Below are 13,069 nucleotides of genomic sequence, written 5' to 3'. Positions count from 1 at the left end.
ACAACACAACACTACACAACACAACACTAAACAACACAACACTAAACAACACAACACTACTCAACACAACACTAAACAACACTACACAACACAACACTACACAACACAACACTAAACAACACAACACTACACAACACAACACAACACTACACAACACAACACTACACAACACTAAACAACACAACACTACACAACACAACACTACACAACACAACACTAAACAACACAACACTACACAACACTAAACAACACAACACAACACTAAACAACACAACACTACACAACACTAAACAACACAACACTAAACAACACAACACTAAACAACACAACACAACACTACACAACACAACACTAAACAACACAACACTACACAACACAACACTACACAAAACATTCATTGCACTATAACGGTGACAAACGGTGCCCACAAACTGTTAGGGCCTACATAAAGCTGTCCCAACAGCAGTCCAAACACCTTACCACTGCTACACTATCAGCGGAGCCTTGTCTGGCAGCGAAACAGTTCATTCAGCCTCATTTACTGCCTTCAAAAAAACATAGTTGATATGGCTGACTTACTTCAACAAATGTTGTTTCTAATGACAATTGAGATGTACAAACTATGGCATAAGGGGACGACAAGCGGATAAGAGGCAATACGTAATTTTAATTAAGACATTAATGATCGAGCTAGGATGGACGTAGTCAATTTAACTATTTGTTCAGCACTTTTGAAATATACAGCGAACAGAATTCAGAACCTGGGCCGTTCTTACAGTATTCTTCCTGTACACCAAGTCAGAACCATAGGATAAATAAAGGGGGCATATAAACAGACAATGAAAGCTCTTACAATATTCAATGATTACATTTCTCTAAAACAGGCTATAGGCTACGTGTGCACCACCAAGTCAGAACAGTAGGCAAAATTATGGGGGGAAAAGTGACCAAATTATGAGGGTGAGGCACATGGGCTTACTACACAACATACACTTAGTATTACTTTCTTAGCTACAGACAGTATACATATACCCCTGGCATATTACCACATTTATGGAGCAGCTTACAATACATGTTTGGACTCACTTTGTACAGGAAGATGGCGCGGCGGTCCTTTGTGGGCAAATTTTGTAATCAAACTTTGTTGTCAAAGTCTGTCATTCTCCGGATTTATGGTGCTTTCAAGACAACTGGGAACTCTGAAGAAAACAAGGTCGAATCATAACTTCAGTGATCTTAAGGTCAGCACTCTAGAAAGAGGCTTGAGTCCCCTACTTGGAATTCCGAGTTGGATGACTGTTCAAAATGAATTTTCCCAGTCGGAGCTGTTTTTCTTTCAAAGTTCCCAGTTGACTTGAACTCACTGAAGTCTTATTTTCCAGTTCTGAGTTTCCAGTTGTTTTGGACACGGCAGAAGTCATGCTGGATTGACAGCAAGGCCAATGTTGAATGTTTATCTTCTTTAACCTTGGAAAAGATACCCTTAAACCCAGACTTGGGACCACACACCCACTCCACTGAATAGCAGGCTAGTAATTGCTTTGCAATGCTTGCAGTAAGCCACTGATTCCTTCCAAACCACTCATTGTTGCGATTTCCAACTTGTTGTGTAATGTTTATGTCCAACAGTTGATGAGCACCAATACGTTTTATCTATAATTTCTCTTAATTATTTATCTTCATATGACAAGGATTTTCCAGCAGATTGTCGACTTGATTCATGATGATGACTGCTAGCTTACTAGCTAAGATTTTGAAATTATGGTGTTGACATGATCAGTCCAATCAAAGCTGCTGTAGATATAACGTGATTTGATGTAAATTTATCTGTGGCCAATGACCTTGAGCCTCCGTGGATGGGCACGTCTAATGCAACTCTATGGCAGCACCCAAGGGGCTTGAATTTTTGAGTTCTACCCTTAGATTTTGCGGTGACATGGTGTCCCCATGAGTGACAGAACGCTGAGCCAATCACAGCGCAACTAGAGAACATTACCAACCCCTACGCTCAGTATTTTCCACTGGCTGTCCCACCACCACAGAAAGCAGATCTAGGCTGAAACACCTGCATTTTGGAGCTGCCTCAGTCAGGAAAGCACTGAGCTAGGCTGAAACACCTGCATTTTGGAGCTGCTTCAGTCAGGAAAGCACTGAGCTAGGCTGAAACACCTGCATTTTGGAGCTGCCTCAGTCAGGAAAGCACTGAGCTAGGCTGAAACACCTGCATTTAGGAGCTGCCTCAGTCAGGAAAGCACTGAGCTAGGCTGAAACACCTGCATTTTGGAGCTGCCTCAGTCAGGAAAGCACTGAGCTAGGCTGAAACACCTGCATTTTGGAGCTGCCTCAGTCAGGAAAGCACTGAGCTAGGCTGAAACACCTGCATTTTGGAGCTGCCTCAGTCAGGAAAGCACTGAGATAGGCTGAAACACCTGCATTTTGGAGCTGCCTCAGTCAGGAAAGCACTGAGCTAGGCTGAAACACCTGCATTTTGGAGCTGCCTCAGTCAGGAAAGCACTGAGCTAGGCTGAAACACCTGCATTTTGGAGCTGCCTCAGTCAGGAAAGCACTGAGCTAGGCTGAAACACCTGCATTTTGGAGCTGCCTCAGTCAGGAAAGCACTGAGCTAGGCTGAAACACCTGCATTTTGGAGCTGCCTCAGTCAGGAAAGCACTGAGCTAGGCTGAAACACCTGCATTTTGGAGCTCCCTCAGTCAGGAAAGCACTGAGCTAGGCTGAAACACCTGCATTTTGGAGCTGCCTCAGTCAGGAAAGCAAAGAAGAGACCAAGTCTGCAGGTGGCTTTATTGACTCAATTATGTTGATGATTTTTTTTACATTGTTTGCAAACTGATATGTGACACGTATTAATGCCAAAATAACATGCAAAACTGTGGGTCGCCACTGCTAATAGTATATAGTATGCCGTATACAGTATGTTGGTATGGGTTTTGGAACACAGCTATGGTCTCATCTCTGGCCTCAACAACCTACAACTTGACTGGTCTCATACATGTGGATCTGCTCCACTTGTAACAGTGTTGCTTCCTGTCTGCCCAGAGCTGGGCTGAAAACAGAGACCGTCGGCACACAACAACACTCGCCACCCATTCTTGAGTCACAGTTGACGTCACTGCACGATATCGATAGATTTGCTACCAGTGCGCCATAGTTAACTAGCTAGCTATTTCACATGGACTACATTCACCTGTGCTAAAACAGAGGCAGGATCCACACAGAGACAGGGTGTACTGACTCAACTGTGCTAAACTCACCTGTGCGAAATAGAGGTTCATAAGGCTGAGGGTGAAGAACTGCAGGCATACAGGGTAACAGTAGAGCAGCCAGAAGGTGAATGGTCCCAGTGTGTTGGCTGTCACAAAGTTTCTGAAGTAGAAGGAGAAGAGGACGGCCCTCAACGCAGCCCACAGCAGACACAGGAAGAGAAACACTGTCTGGTAGCTGAACCTCTTGTGTTTGTAGCGCAGCACCATCCACAGCTGTAGATAGATGAAGAGGAACAGCAGGGAGTAGAAGACAGTGTAGACCACAGTGAGACCTAGCTTCACATAAGGGGGTACAGCCGGGGTCAAGGTGGGGGGTGGTAGGGACTCGTTGGTACCCAGGGGAGACAGGAGGGATAGATCCCTCACCTGGGCCTCCATGACCACCTGGTCTGGCTGGTTCTCACTTGGTTGCCCCTGGATCTCCTAGGTACAGTGGGGGCCTCTCCTTCTCTCCCTGGCTGGTTTTACCAGGGTTTTCCCTGGATCTCCTAGGTACAGTGGGGGCCTCTTCTTCCCTCCCTGGCTGGTTCTCACTTGGCTGCCCCTGGATCTCCTAGGTACAGTGGGGGCCTCTCCTTTCCTCCTCTTCTTTCTTCCTTCTCTTCCTCTCCTTCGGTGCACTGTAGTGACGGTTCCTCCTCTCACGAGCCGTCCTCTGTCTCTCTCTTTCAGCCTGGGCTACAGCACGACAACACAGACACAGCTCTCTCTCTTTCGCCTAACAGAGCAGGAGGCAGAGAGCGAATGCGCAGAGAGAAATGTGTGAGTGAATGGGGGTGTCAGGCTCTAAGAGGAAAGAAAAGAATGGAGGGCGAATGGAGGAGAAGAGGAGAGGTGGAGGAGGGGGTATAAAGAATAACAAGCTAGACTTCCTGCAGCAGGGAGAGGAGAGCCGAGCCAGTGGCTGAACGCTGAGGCACATGATCTGTGTGGAGAATGAGGTGTTTATCAGGCAACAGGCTGGAGGCTGGGTCTGTGGGCAGGAAGCTACAGTTACAGTACAGTAGGCTGTGCTGGACTTTGAGTTTAGAGAGAGAAGAGAAGTGGGGAGAGAGGAAGAGGGCAATCCATTCCCTGGTTCATTACGCTGTACGCTACGTAGTCAGCTGACGCAGGCTACTGTACCTTTAACCCTGGACTGGAGCTTCCCACCACTGACTGACTGAACCCCTGGGACTGGAGCTTCCCACCACTGACTGAACTCCCCTGGGACTGGAGCTTCCAACCACTGACTGACTGAACTCCCCTGGGACTGGAGCTTCCAACCACTGACTGACTGAACTCCTCTGGGACTGGAGCTTCCAACCACTGACTGAACTCCTCTGGGACTGGAGCTTCCAACCACTGACTGACTGAACTCCTCTGGGACTGGAGCTTCCAACCACTGACTGAACTCCTCTGGGACTGGAGCTTCCCACCACTGACTGAACTCCCCTGGGACTGGAGCTTCCAAACACTGACTGAACTCCTCTGGGACTGGAGCTTCCCACCACTGACTGACTGAACCCCTGGGACTGGAGCTTCCAACCACTGACTGACTGAACTCCTCTGGGACTGGAGCTTCCAACCACTGACTGAACTCCTCTGGGACTGGAGCTTCCAACCACTGACTGAACTCCTCTGGGACTGGAGCTTCCCACCACTGACTGACTGAACCCCTGGGACTGGAGCTTCCAACCACTGACTGACTGAACTCCCCTGGGACTGGAGCTTCCAACCACTGACTGACTGAACTCCTCTGGGACTGGAGCTTCCAACCACTGACTGAACTCCCCTGGGACTGGAGCTTCCAACCACTGACTGACTGAACTCCCCTGGGACTGGAGCTTCCAACCACTGACTGACTGAACTCCCCTGGGACTGGAGCTCCCAACCACTGACTGACTGAACTCCCTGGGACTGGAGCTTCCAACCACTGACTGACTGAACTCCCCTGGGACTGGAGCTTCCAACCACTGACTGAACTCCTCTGGGACTGGAGCTTCCAACCACTGACTGACTGAACTCCCCTGGGACTGGAGCTTCCAACCACTGACTGAACTCCTCTGGGACTGGAGCTTCCAACCACTGACTGACTGAACTCCTCTGGGACTGGAGCTTCCAACCACTGACTGACTGAACTCCTCTGGGACTGGAGCTTCCAACCACTGACTGAACTCCCCTGGGACTGGAGCTTCCAACCACTGACTGAACTCCCCTGGGACTGGAGCTTCCAACCACTGACTGAACTACCCTGGGACTGGAGCTTCCAACCACTGACTGAACCCCTGGGACTGGAGCTTCCAACCACTGACTGACTGAACCCCTGGGACTGGAGCTTCCAACCACTGACTGAACTCCCCTGGGACTGGAGCTTCCAACCACTGACTGACTGAACTCCTCTGGGACTGGAGCTTCCAACCACTGACTGACTGAACTCCTCTGGGACTGGAGCTTCCAACCACTGACTGAACTACCCTGGGACTGGAGCTTCCAACCACTGACTGACTGAACTCCTCTGGGACTGGAGCTTCCAACCACTGACTGACTGAACTCCCCTGGGACTGAAGCTTCCAACCACTGACTGACTGAACTACCCTGGGACTGGAGCTTCCAACCACTGACTGACTGAACTACCCTGGGACTGGAGCTTCCCACTACTGACTGACTGAACTCGGAGCCGCCCCAGATCGGATGGCTTTATTATCATGAAGATAATATTTTGTTTCACAAAGCCAACCAAACATGTATTTGTTGTGCTCTTATGTCTCTCTGTTTGTGTGATTCCGGTTCTATTGTGGTTGCAGTAGAACATTTATTACATAGAACCTACTTTGCTTTCAGGGTTCTGTACTGACTCAGTCTAAGCTGCTCTCCAAGACTAGACTTAATGTGTCCGGGAAACCGGCCAGATGAGTTCCAGAGGCATGACCAGGAGCAGGGGAACTCGGACCAGGGGACTGTGTTAGTGGGAGGGTCTCTCTCCAACCCAGAGTGCTTTGGGCTGTCCAGAGAGTACAGAACGCTAGCAGGAGCAGGGTTTGTTACGGTTGGTATATTTTCGTGTCACAGGACGACAGGGGCATGTGAATGTCAGGACAGTCATGGTCTACAGGTCAGTTTAAATGACCTTTGACTCGGTCAGTAAATGTTTACTGTCTCAGAAACGTTCATTGCTCAGACGACAGACAGCAGGAATGAGGCCCTGGTCATTCATTTTCCTGCGCTCGTATAGACACTCAAGGTCTCCCTACCAATTGGCACTTTCTTCCCTTCGTATTTTTTGTAATTGTATTTATTATGGATCCCCGTTAGTTCCTGCCAAGGCAGCAGCTACTCTTCTTGGGGTTTATTATGGGTCCCCGTTAGTTCCTGCCAAGGCAGCAGCTACTCTTCCTGGGGTTTATTATGGATCCCCATTAGTTCCTGCCATGGCAGCAGCTACTCTTCCTGGGGTTTATTATGGATCCCCATTAGTTTCTGCCAAGGCAGCAGCTACTCTTCTTGGGGTTTATTATGGATCCCCATTAGTTCCTGCCAAGACAGCAGCTACTCTTCCTGGGGTTTGTTATGGATCCCCATTAGTTCCTGCCAAGGCAGCAACTACTCTTCCTGGGGTTTATTTTGGATCCCCATTAGTTCCTGCCATGGCAGCAGCTACTCTTCCTGGGGTTTATTATGGATCCCCATTAGTTTCTGCCAAGGCAGCAGCTACTCTTCCTGGGGTTTATTATGGATCCTCATTAGTTCCTGCCAAGGCAGCAGCTACTCTTCCTGGGGTTTATTATGGATCCCCATTAGTTCCTGCCAAGGCAGCAACTACTCTTCCTGGGTTTATTATGGATCCCCATTAGTTCCTGCCACGGCAGCAGCTTCTCTTCCTGGGGTTTATTATGGATCCCCATTAGTTCCTGCCAAGGCAGCAGCTACTCTTCCTGGGGTTTATTATGGATCCCCATTAGTTCCTGCCAAGGCAGCAGCTACTCTTCCTGGGGTTTATTATGGATCCCCATTAGTTCCTGCCAAGGCAGCAGCTACTCTTCCTGGGGTTTATTATGGATCCCCATTAGTTCCTGCCAAGGCAGCAGCTACTCTTCCTGGGGTTTATTATGGATCCCCATGAGTTCCTGCCAAGGCAGCAGCTACTCTTCCTGGGGTTTATTATGGATCCCCATTAGTTCCTGCCATGGCAGCAGCTACTCTTCCTGGGGTTTATTATGGATCCCCATTAGTTTCTGCCAAGGCAGCAGCTACTCTTCCTGGGGTTTATTATGGATCCTCATTAGTTCCTGCCAAGGCAGCAGCTACTCTTCCTGGGGTTTATTATGGATCCCCATTAGTTCCTGCCAAGGCAGCAACTACTCTTCCTGGGTTTATTATGGATCCCCATTAGTTCCTGCCAAGGCAGCAGCTTCTCTTCCTGGGGTTTATTATGGATCCCCATTAGTTCCTGCCAAGGCAGCAGCTACTCTTCCTGGGGTTTATTATGGATCCCCATTAGTTCCTGCCAAGGCAGCAGCTACTCTTCCTGGGGTTTATTATGGATCCCCATTAGTTCCTGCCAAGGCAGCAGCTACTCTTCCTGGGGTTTATTATGGATCCCCATTAGTTCCTGCCAAGGCAGCAGCTACTCTTCCTGGGGTTTATTATGGATCCCCATGAGTTCCTGCCAAGGCAGCAGCTACTCTTCCTGGGGTTTATTATGGATCCCCATTAGTTCCTGCCAAGGCAGCAGCTACTCTTCCTGGGGTCCGGCAAAATTAAGTCTGTTATACAATTTTAAAAAACATTACAATACATTCACAACATATTTATCAACACATTAAGTGTGTGCCCTCAGGCCCCTACTCTACATATCTACAACACATAATCCATGTGTATGTGTGTGTATAGTGTGTATGTTATCATGTGTGTATGCATGTGCACTACTATAAAAGGGCCCTATGCACAGCCTCAAACAAACTGTTTAGTATACCAGCCACTGGGGTAGTTAGATTAAAAAATATGTACCAGCCACTGGGGCAGTTAGATTAAAACATATATACCAGCCACTGGGGCAGTTAGATATAAGATATATACCAGCCACTGGGGCAGTTAGATATAAGACATATACCAGCCACTGGGGCAGTTAGATATAAGATATATACCAGCCACTGGGGCAGTTAGATATAAGATATATACCAGCCACTGGGGCAGTTAGATATACGATATATACCAGCCACTGGGGCAGTTAGATATAAGATATATACCAGCCACTGGGGCAGTTAGATATAAGATATATACCAGCCACTGGGGCAGTTAGATATAAGACATATACCAGCCACTGGGGCAGTTAGATATAAGATATATACCAGCCGTCTTTTTACCAGCCAAAATATATAATTACACAAAGAAATACAAAAAAACAGATGAGCATGCTTAGTAATGTTTCTAATACAATAAATGTATTACTAGTAAGAAGTAATGTGGTATTTTTCTCAATGTAGTTGAATATTATGTACCTTAGTGTTTTAACCAAAATATCCCAGAGGAACATGCTCAGCTGCCCCTTTAAGGTTACCTCGCAGATTGACTGTGTCATCCTCAAGTGTGCGACATTATCTCTTCTCTAGCAGTGGAAGGAAACCTAAACGGCGAACAGCAACCTAGTTTATGAAGAAGACTATGTAAATAGAAACACAGGGACAAAGTCTCACTTAAGTAGAGTTTCGAGTAAATTAGACCAACTTTTATGCTTGCACGCATTGCTTCTAAAAACGAGTCTTTCAACACGTAACTCACAGTGTTGCTGCGCGATGCGGGATATCTATAACGTTAGGATTCACATTCTTTGTTCGTTACCAGCATGAAACAAAACGACACAAATAGTGAGAAAACAGCTACTGCAGCATTTATTTACCTATAAATCACAACGCGTACATGTGGCCATACTTGACTTGACTATTGTATGAAACGCCCACACTGTAGAAGCCAATGCCAAGACCTACTACACACATTTGGAAGGCGGCAGGCGTTCATTTTAGGTTCTGGCCCTTTGGGCCTTGGTCAAAAGTAGTGCACTATATAGGGAATATGGTGAGGGCCCTGGTCAAAAGTAGTGCACTATATAGGGAATAGCATTTGGCATCGATAGTTTCTGTTAAGAGGGATTACCCATTTTATTTACATACTGTTAGGACATCCAGAACTGTAAAGAGAACAGTTCGGTTCTGATTAGCTCTATGCAGGTTAATAAAGAATCACATACACTATATTTATCAAGTATTTTCCAGTTGTTCACTGAAGAATTGCGACATCTCTTAGATTTACACAGCAGATGTGACTCATACTGTACAAAATCATGTGTCTCTACTGTCTACTAACTGTTGACAGGAAGATGTGTTTTGAAACCATATGTCCCAAATGGCACCATATTCCCTATCTAGAGCACTACTTTGACCAGGGCCCTCACCATATTCCCTATCTAGTGCACTACTTTAGACCAGGGCCCTCACCGTATTCCCTATCTAGTGCACTACTTTAGACCAGGGCCCTCACCATATTCCCTATCTAGTGCACTACTTTAGACCAGGGCCCTCACCGTATTCCCTATCTAGAGCACTACTTTAGACCAGAGCCCTCACCATATTCCCTATCTAGAGCACTACTTTAGACCAGAGCCCAAAAGGACTATATAGGGAATAGGTTGCCATTTGGGACAATGGGGGTGCACCCTTCCTCTTTAATGTTGCATTTATAAACAAGACAACGGCTGTGGTCCAACAAAAACATGAGGGGAGACAGAGAGACAGAGAAAACGGGAGAGAGAGAGGGGGAGGGGGAGGGAGAGAGAGGGAGAGAGAGAGGGAGGGAGGAGAGAGAACGGGAGAGAGGAGAGAGACAGAGAGAACGGGAGAGAGGCGAGAGAGGAGAGAGAGAGAACGGGAGAGAGGAGAGAGAGTGAACGGGAGAGAGGAGAGAGAGAGAACGGGAGAGAGGAGAGAGAGAAATGGGAGAGAGGGAGAGAGAGACAGAGAGAACGGGAGAGAGGCGAGAGAGACGGAGAGAACGGGAGAGAGGGAGAGAGAGAGAACGGGAGAGAGAGAGAGAGAGAACGGGAGAGAGAGGGAGAGAGGAGAGAGAGTGAACGGGAGAGAGGAGAGAGAGAGAACGGGAGAGAGGAGAGAGAGAGAATGGGAGAGAGAGGAGAGAGAGACAGAGACAGAGAGAGGCGAGGGAGAGATACAGAGAGAGGAGAGAGAGACAGAGAGGAGAGAGGGGAGAGGGAGGGAGAGAGGAGAGAGAGTGAGACAGAGAGGGAGGGAGAGAGGAGAGAGAGTGAGACAGAGAGGGAGGGAGAGATACAGAGAGAGAGATTTTGCCCTTGTGTCCACAGTTTTCGATCCATTTTTTGAAAATCCTATCAGTTTTCCACGTTTACGTCATCACATAGATTTAGTTGTTGTTGAAATGACGTGGAAACAACGTTGATTCAACAACAAAAATTGCCCAGTGGGAGTGGACTGGTTCCCAGGCACCATGGCAGCCCTGTGGTGCCTTGGCGACTCATAAATAACTGGCTGACCGTTACAGGACATTATTGACCTCAGAATGATGTCAACTCAATCAGACGGGTTCCAACGTCACCATAACGTCTCAGTGTAACTTCACTATTTAGCCACAGTGACTGTAAACAATCTCAGCATCTTGGCTTTGATTGATGTTATTTAAAAAATATTCTACTCTTGAGTCTCACAAACCATCTCAGAAAAGGCTCTAGGAATCCTGTTAAAACCTGCTTTAAAACCACAACAACAGCTTCCCAGCTCAGAGTAGGTTGATGTTAAAACACTGTCCAGACAAAGTCTGCGCCAGGAGTGAAATCAGCCCCTGAAAGTTTATCTCAGCTGGTAGTCACGACAGTTTGAGGTACCACAAAGGAAAGATGATGACGCTCATTGACAATGTTGAAAATTGATAATCATGATGAGACATCAGCTGCTGTGAACTCTATCACACTTCCGAACCACAGTGAAAGTGACTTCAAATGGTGCAATGGTAAAACGCTGGATCTAATTATTGCCAAATATGTTAGCATGCATAATATAAACATATATAAATATATAATAAAATAATACATACATATATAATAAAAATATAATCAATTAATTAATTAATTAGTACCAGTCAAAAGTTTGGACAAACCTACTCATTCAAAGGTTTTTCTTTATTTTGAATATTTTCTACATTGTAGAATAATAGTGAAGACATCAAAACAAGGAAATAACACATATGGAATCATGTAGTAACCAAAAAAGTGTTAAACACATCAAAATATATTTTATATTTGAGATTCTTCTGAGTTTATTTCTTCACCTCGTCAGTCTGACACCTTTTCGGGGCGTGACACAATTTATAAGAGATAGATTCTCTTATACCTCCTAAAATCACATTCCTATCTTTAAAAAGTAATGTCAGAATTGTTCATATTATAGGCACAACGTTAAGGATGGAGACTTCATACCTGTAGTGTAAATACTTTTCAAGTTACAGTATTTCCTTGATAACCTTTTTAATGACATCACAAAATAAAACCCAGTATGACTTTAGCTCCCCACTGACAATACCCCACATTCTTATGTTAGAATTATTGTTCCGGTATTCACATTTGACCGTTAGAGCTTTGGTGGGAAAACTGTCTGTGAAACAAAGAACATTCCTTGAGTCAAATACTGGAGGGGGAGATAAAGTCTCCTTCTGTAATTTATGACAGGGTGTGAAGTGCCCCCCCTGGTTATTATCAGCAGCCCTCCCCCTGGTTATTATCAGCAGCCCTCCCCATGGTTATTATCAGCAGCCCTCCCCCTGGTTATTATCAGCAGCTCTACCCCTGGTTATTATCAGCCCCCCTGGTTATTATCAGCAGCCCTCCCCTGGTTATTATCAGCAGCCCTCCCCTGGTTATTATCAGCAGCTCTACCCCTGGTTATTATCAGCCCCCCTGGTTATTATCAGCAGCCCTCCCCTGGTTATTATCAGCAGCCCTCCCCTGGTTATTATCAGCAGCCTCCCCTGGTTATTATCAGCAGCCCCCCCTGGTTATTATCAGCAGCCCCCCTGGTTATTATCAGCAGCCCCCCTGGTTATTATCAGCAGCCTCCCCCTGGTTATTATCAGCAGCCCCCTCCCTGGTTATTATCAGCAGCCCTCCCCTGGTTATTATCAGCAGCTCTCCCCTTGGTTATTATCAGCAGCCCCCCCATGGTTATTATCAGCAGCCCCCTGGTTATTATCAGCAGCCCTCCCCATGGTTATTATCAGCAGCCCTCCCCTGGTTATTATCAGCAGCTCTACCCCTGGTTATTATCAGCCCCCTGGTTATTATCAGCAGCCCTCCCCTGGTTATTATCAGCAGCCCTCCCCTGGTTATTATCAGCAGCCCCCCTGGTTATTATCAGCAGCCCTCCCCTGGTTATTATCAGCAGCCCCCCTCCAGTTATTATCAGCAGCCCTCCCCTGGTTATTATCAGCAGCCCCCCTGGTTATTATCAGCAGCCCTCCCCTGGGTATTATCAGCAGCCCCCTCCAGTTATTATCAGCAGCTCTCCCCCTGGTTATTATCAGCAGCTCTCCCCCTGGCTATTATCAGCAGCCCCCCTGGTTATTATCAGCAGCCCTCCCCCTGGTTATTATCAGCAGCTCTCCCCCTGGTTATTATCAGCAGCCCCCCTGGTTATTATCAGCAGCCCCCCGTTATTATCAGCAGCTCTCCCCCTGGTTATTATCAGCAGCCCCCCTGGTTATTATCAGCAGCCCCCCTGGTTATT

The 13,069-nt window shown here is 46.9% G+C and overlaps 1 protein-coding gene across 1 annotated transcript in view; it reads right to left on the bottom strand.

Annotated features, from left to right (window-relative positions):
* The window catches only part of gpr137ba (G protein-coupled receptor 137Ba), a 45,771-nt gene extending 41,566 nt beyond the window's left edge, over positions 1–4,205 (bottom strand). The window contains exon 1 of the mRNA XM_042305700.1: positions 3,273–4,205. Coding sequence (XP_042161634.1) covers positions 3,273–3,662 — 390 coding nt within the window. The 5' untranslated portion in view covers positions 3,663–4,205. The remainder of the gene's footprint in view (positions 1–3,272) is intronic.
* Positions 4,206–13,069: the final 8,864 nt, after the last annotated feature.

The sequence above is a fragment of the Oncorhynchus tshawytscha genome, linkage group LG24 (assembly GCF_018296145.1).
Source record: "Oncorhynchus tshawytscha isolate Ot180627B linkage group LG24, Otsh_v2.0, whole genome shotgun sequence".
NCBI classification, from domain to species: Eukaryota; Metazoa; Chordata; class Actinopteri; order Salmoniformes; family Salmonidae; genus Oncorhynchus; species Oncorhynchus tshawytscha.
Note: the sequence above shows the minus strand (reverse complement) of the source record. Positions and strands in the feature narration are given on the sequence as shown.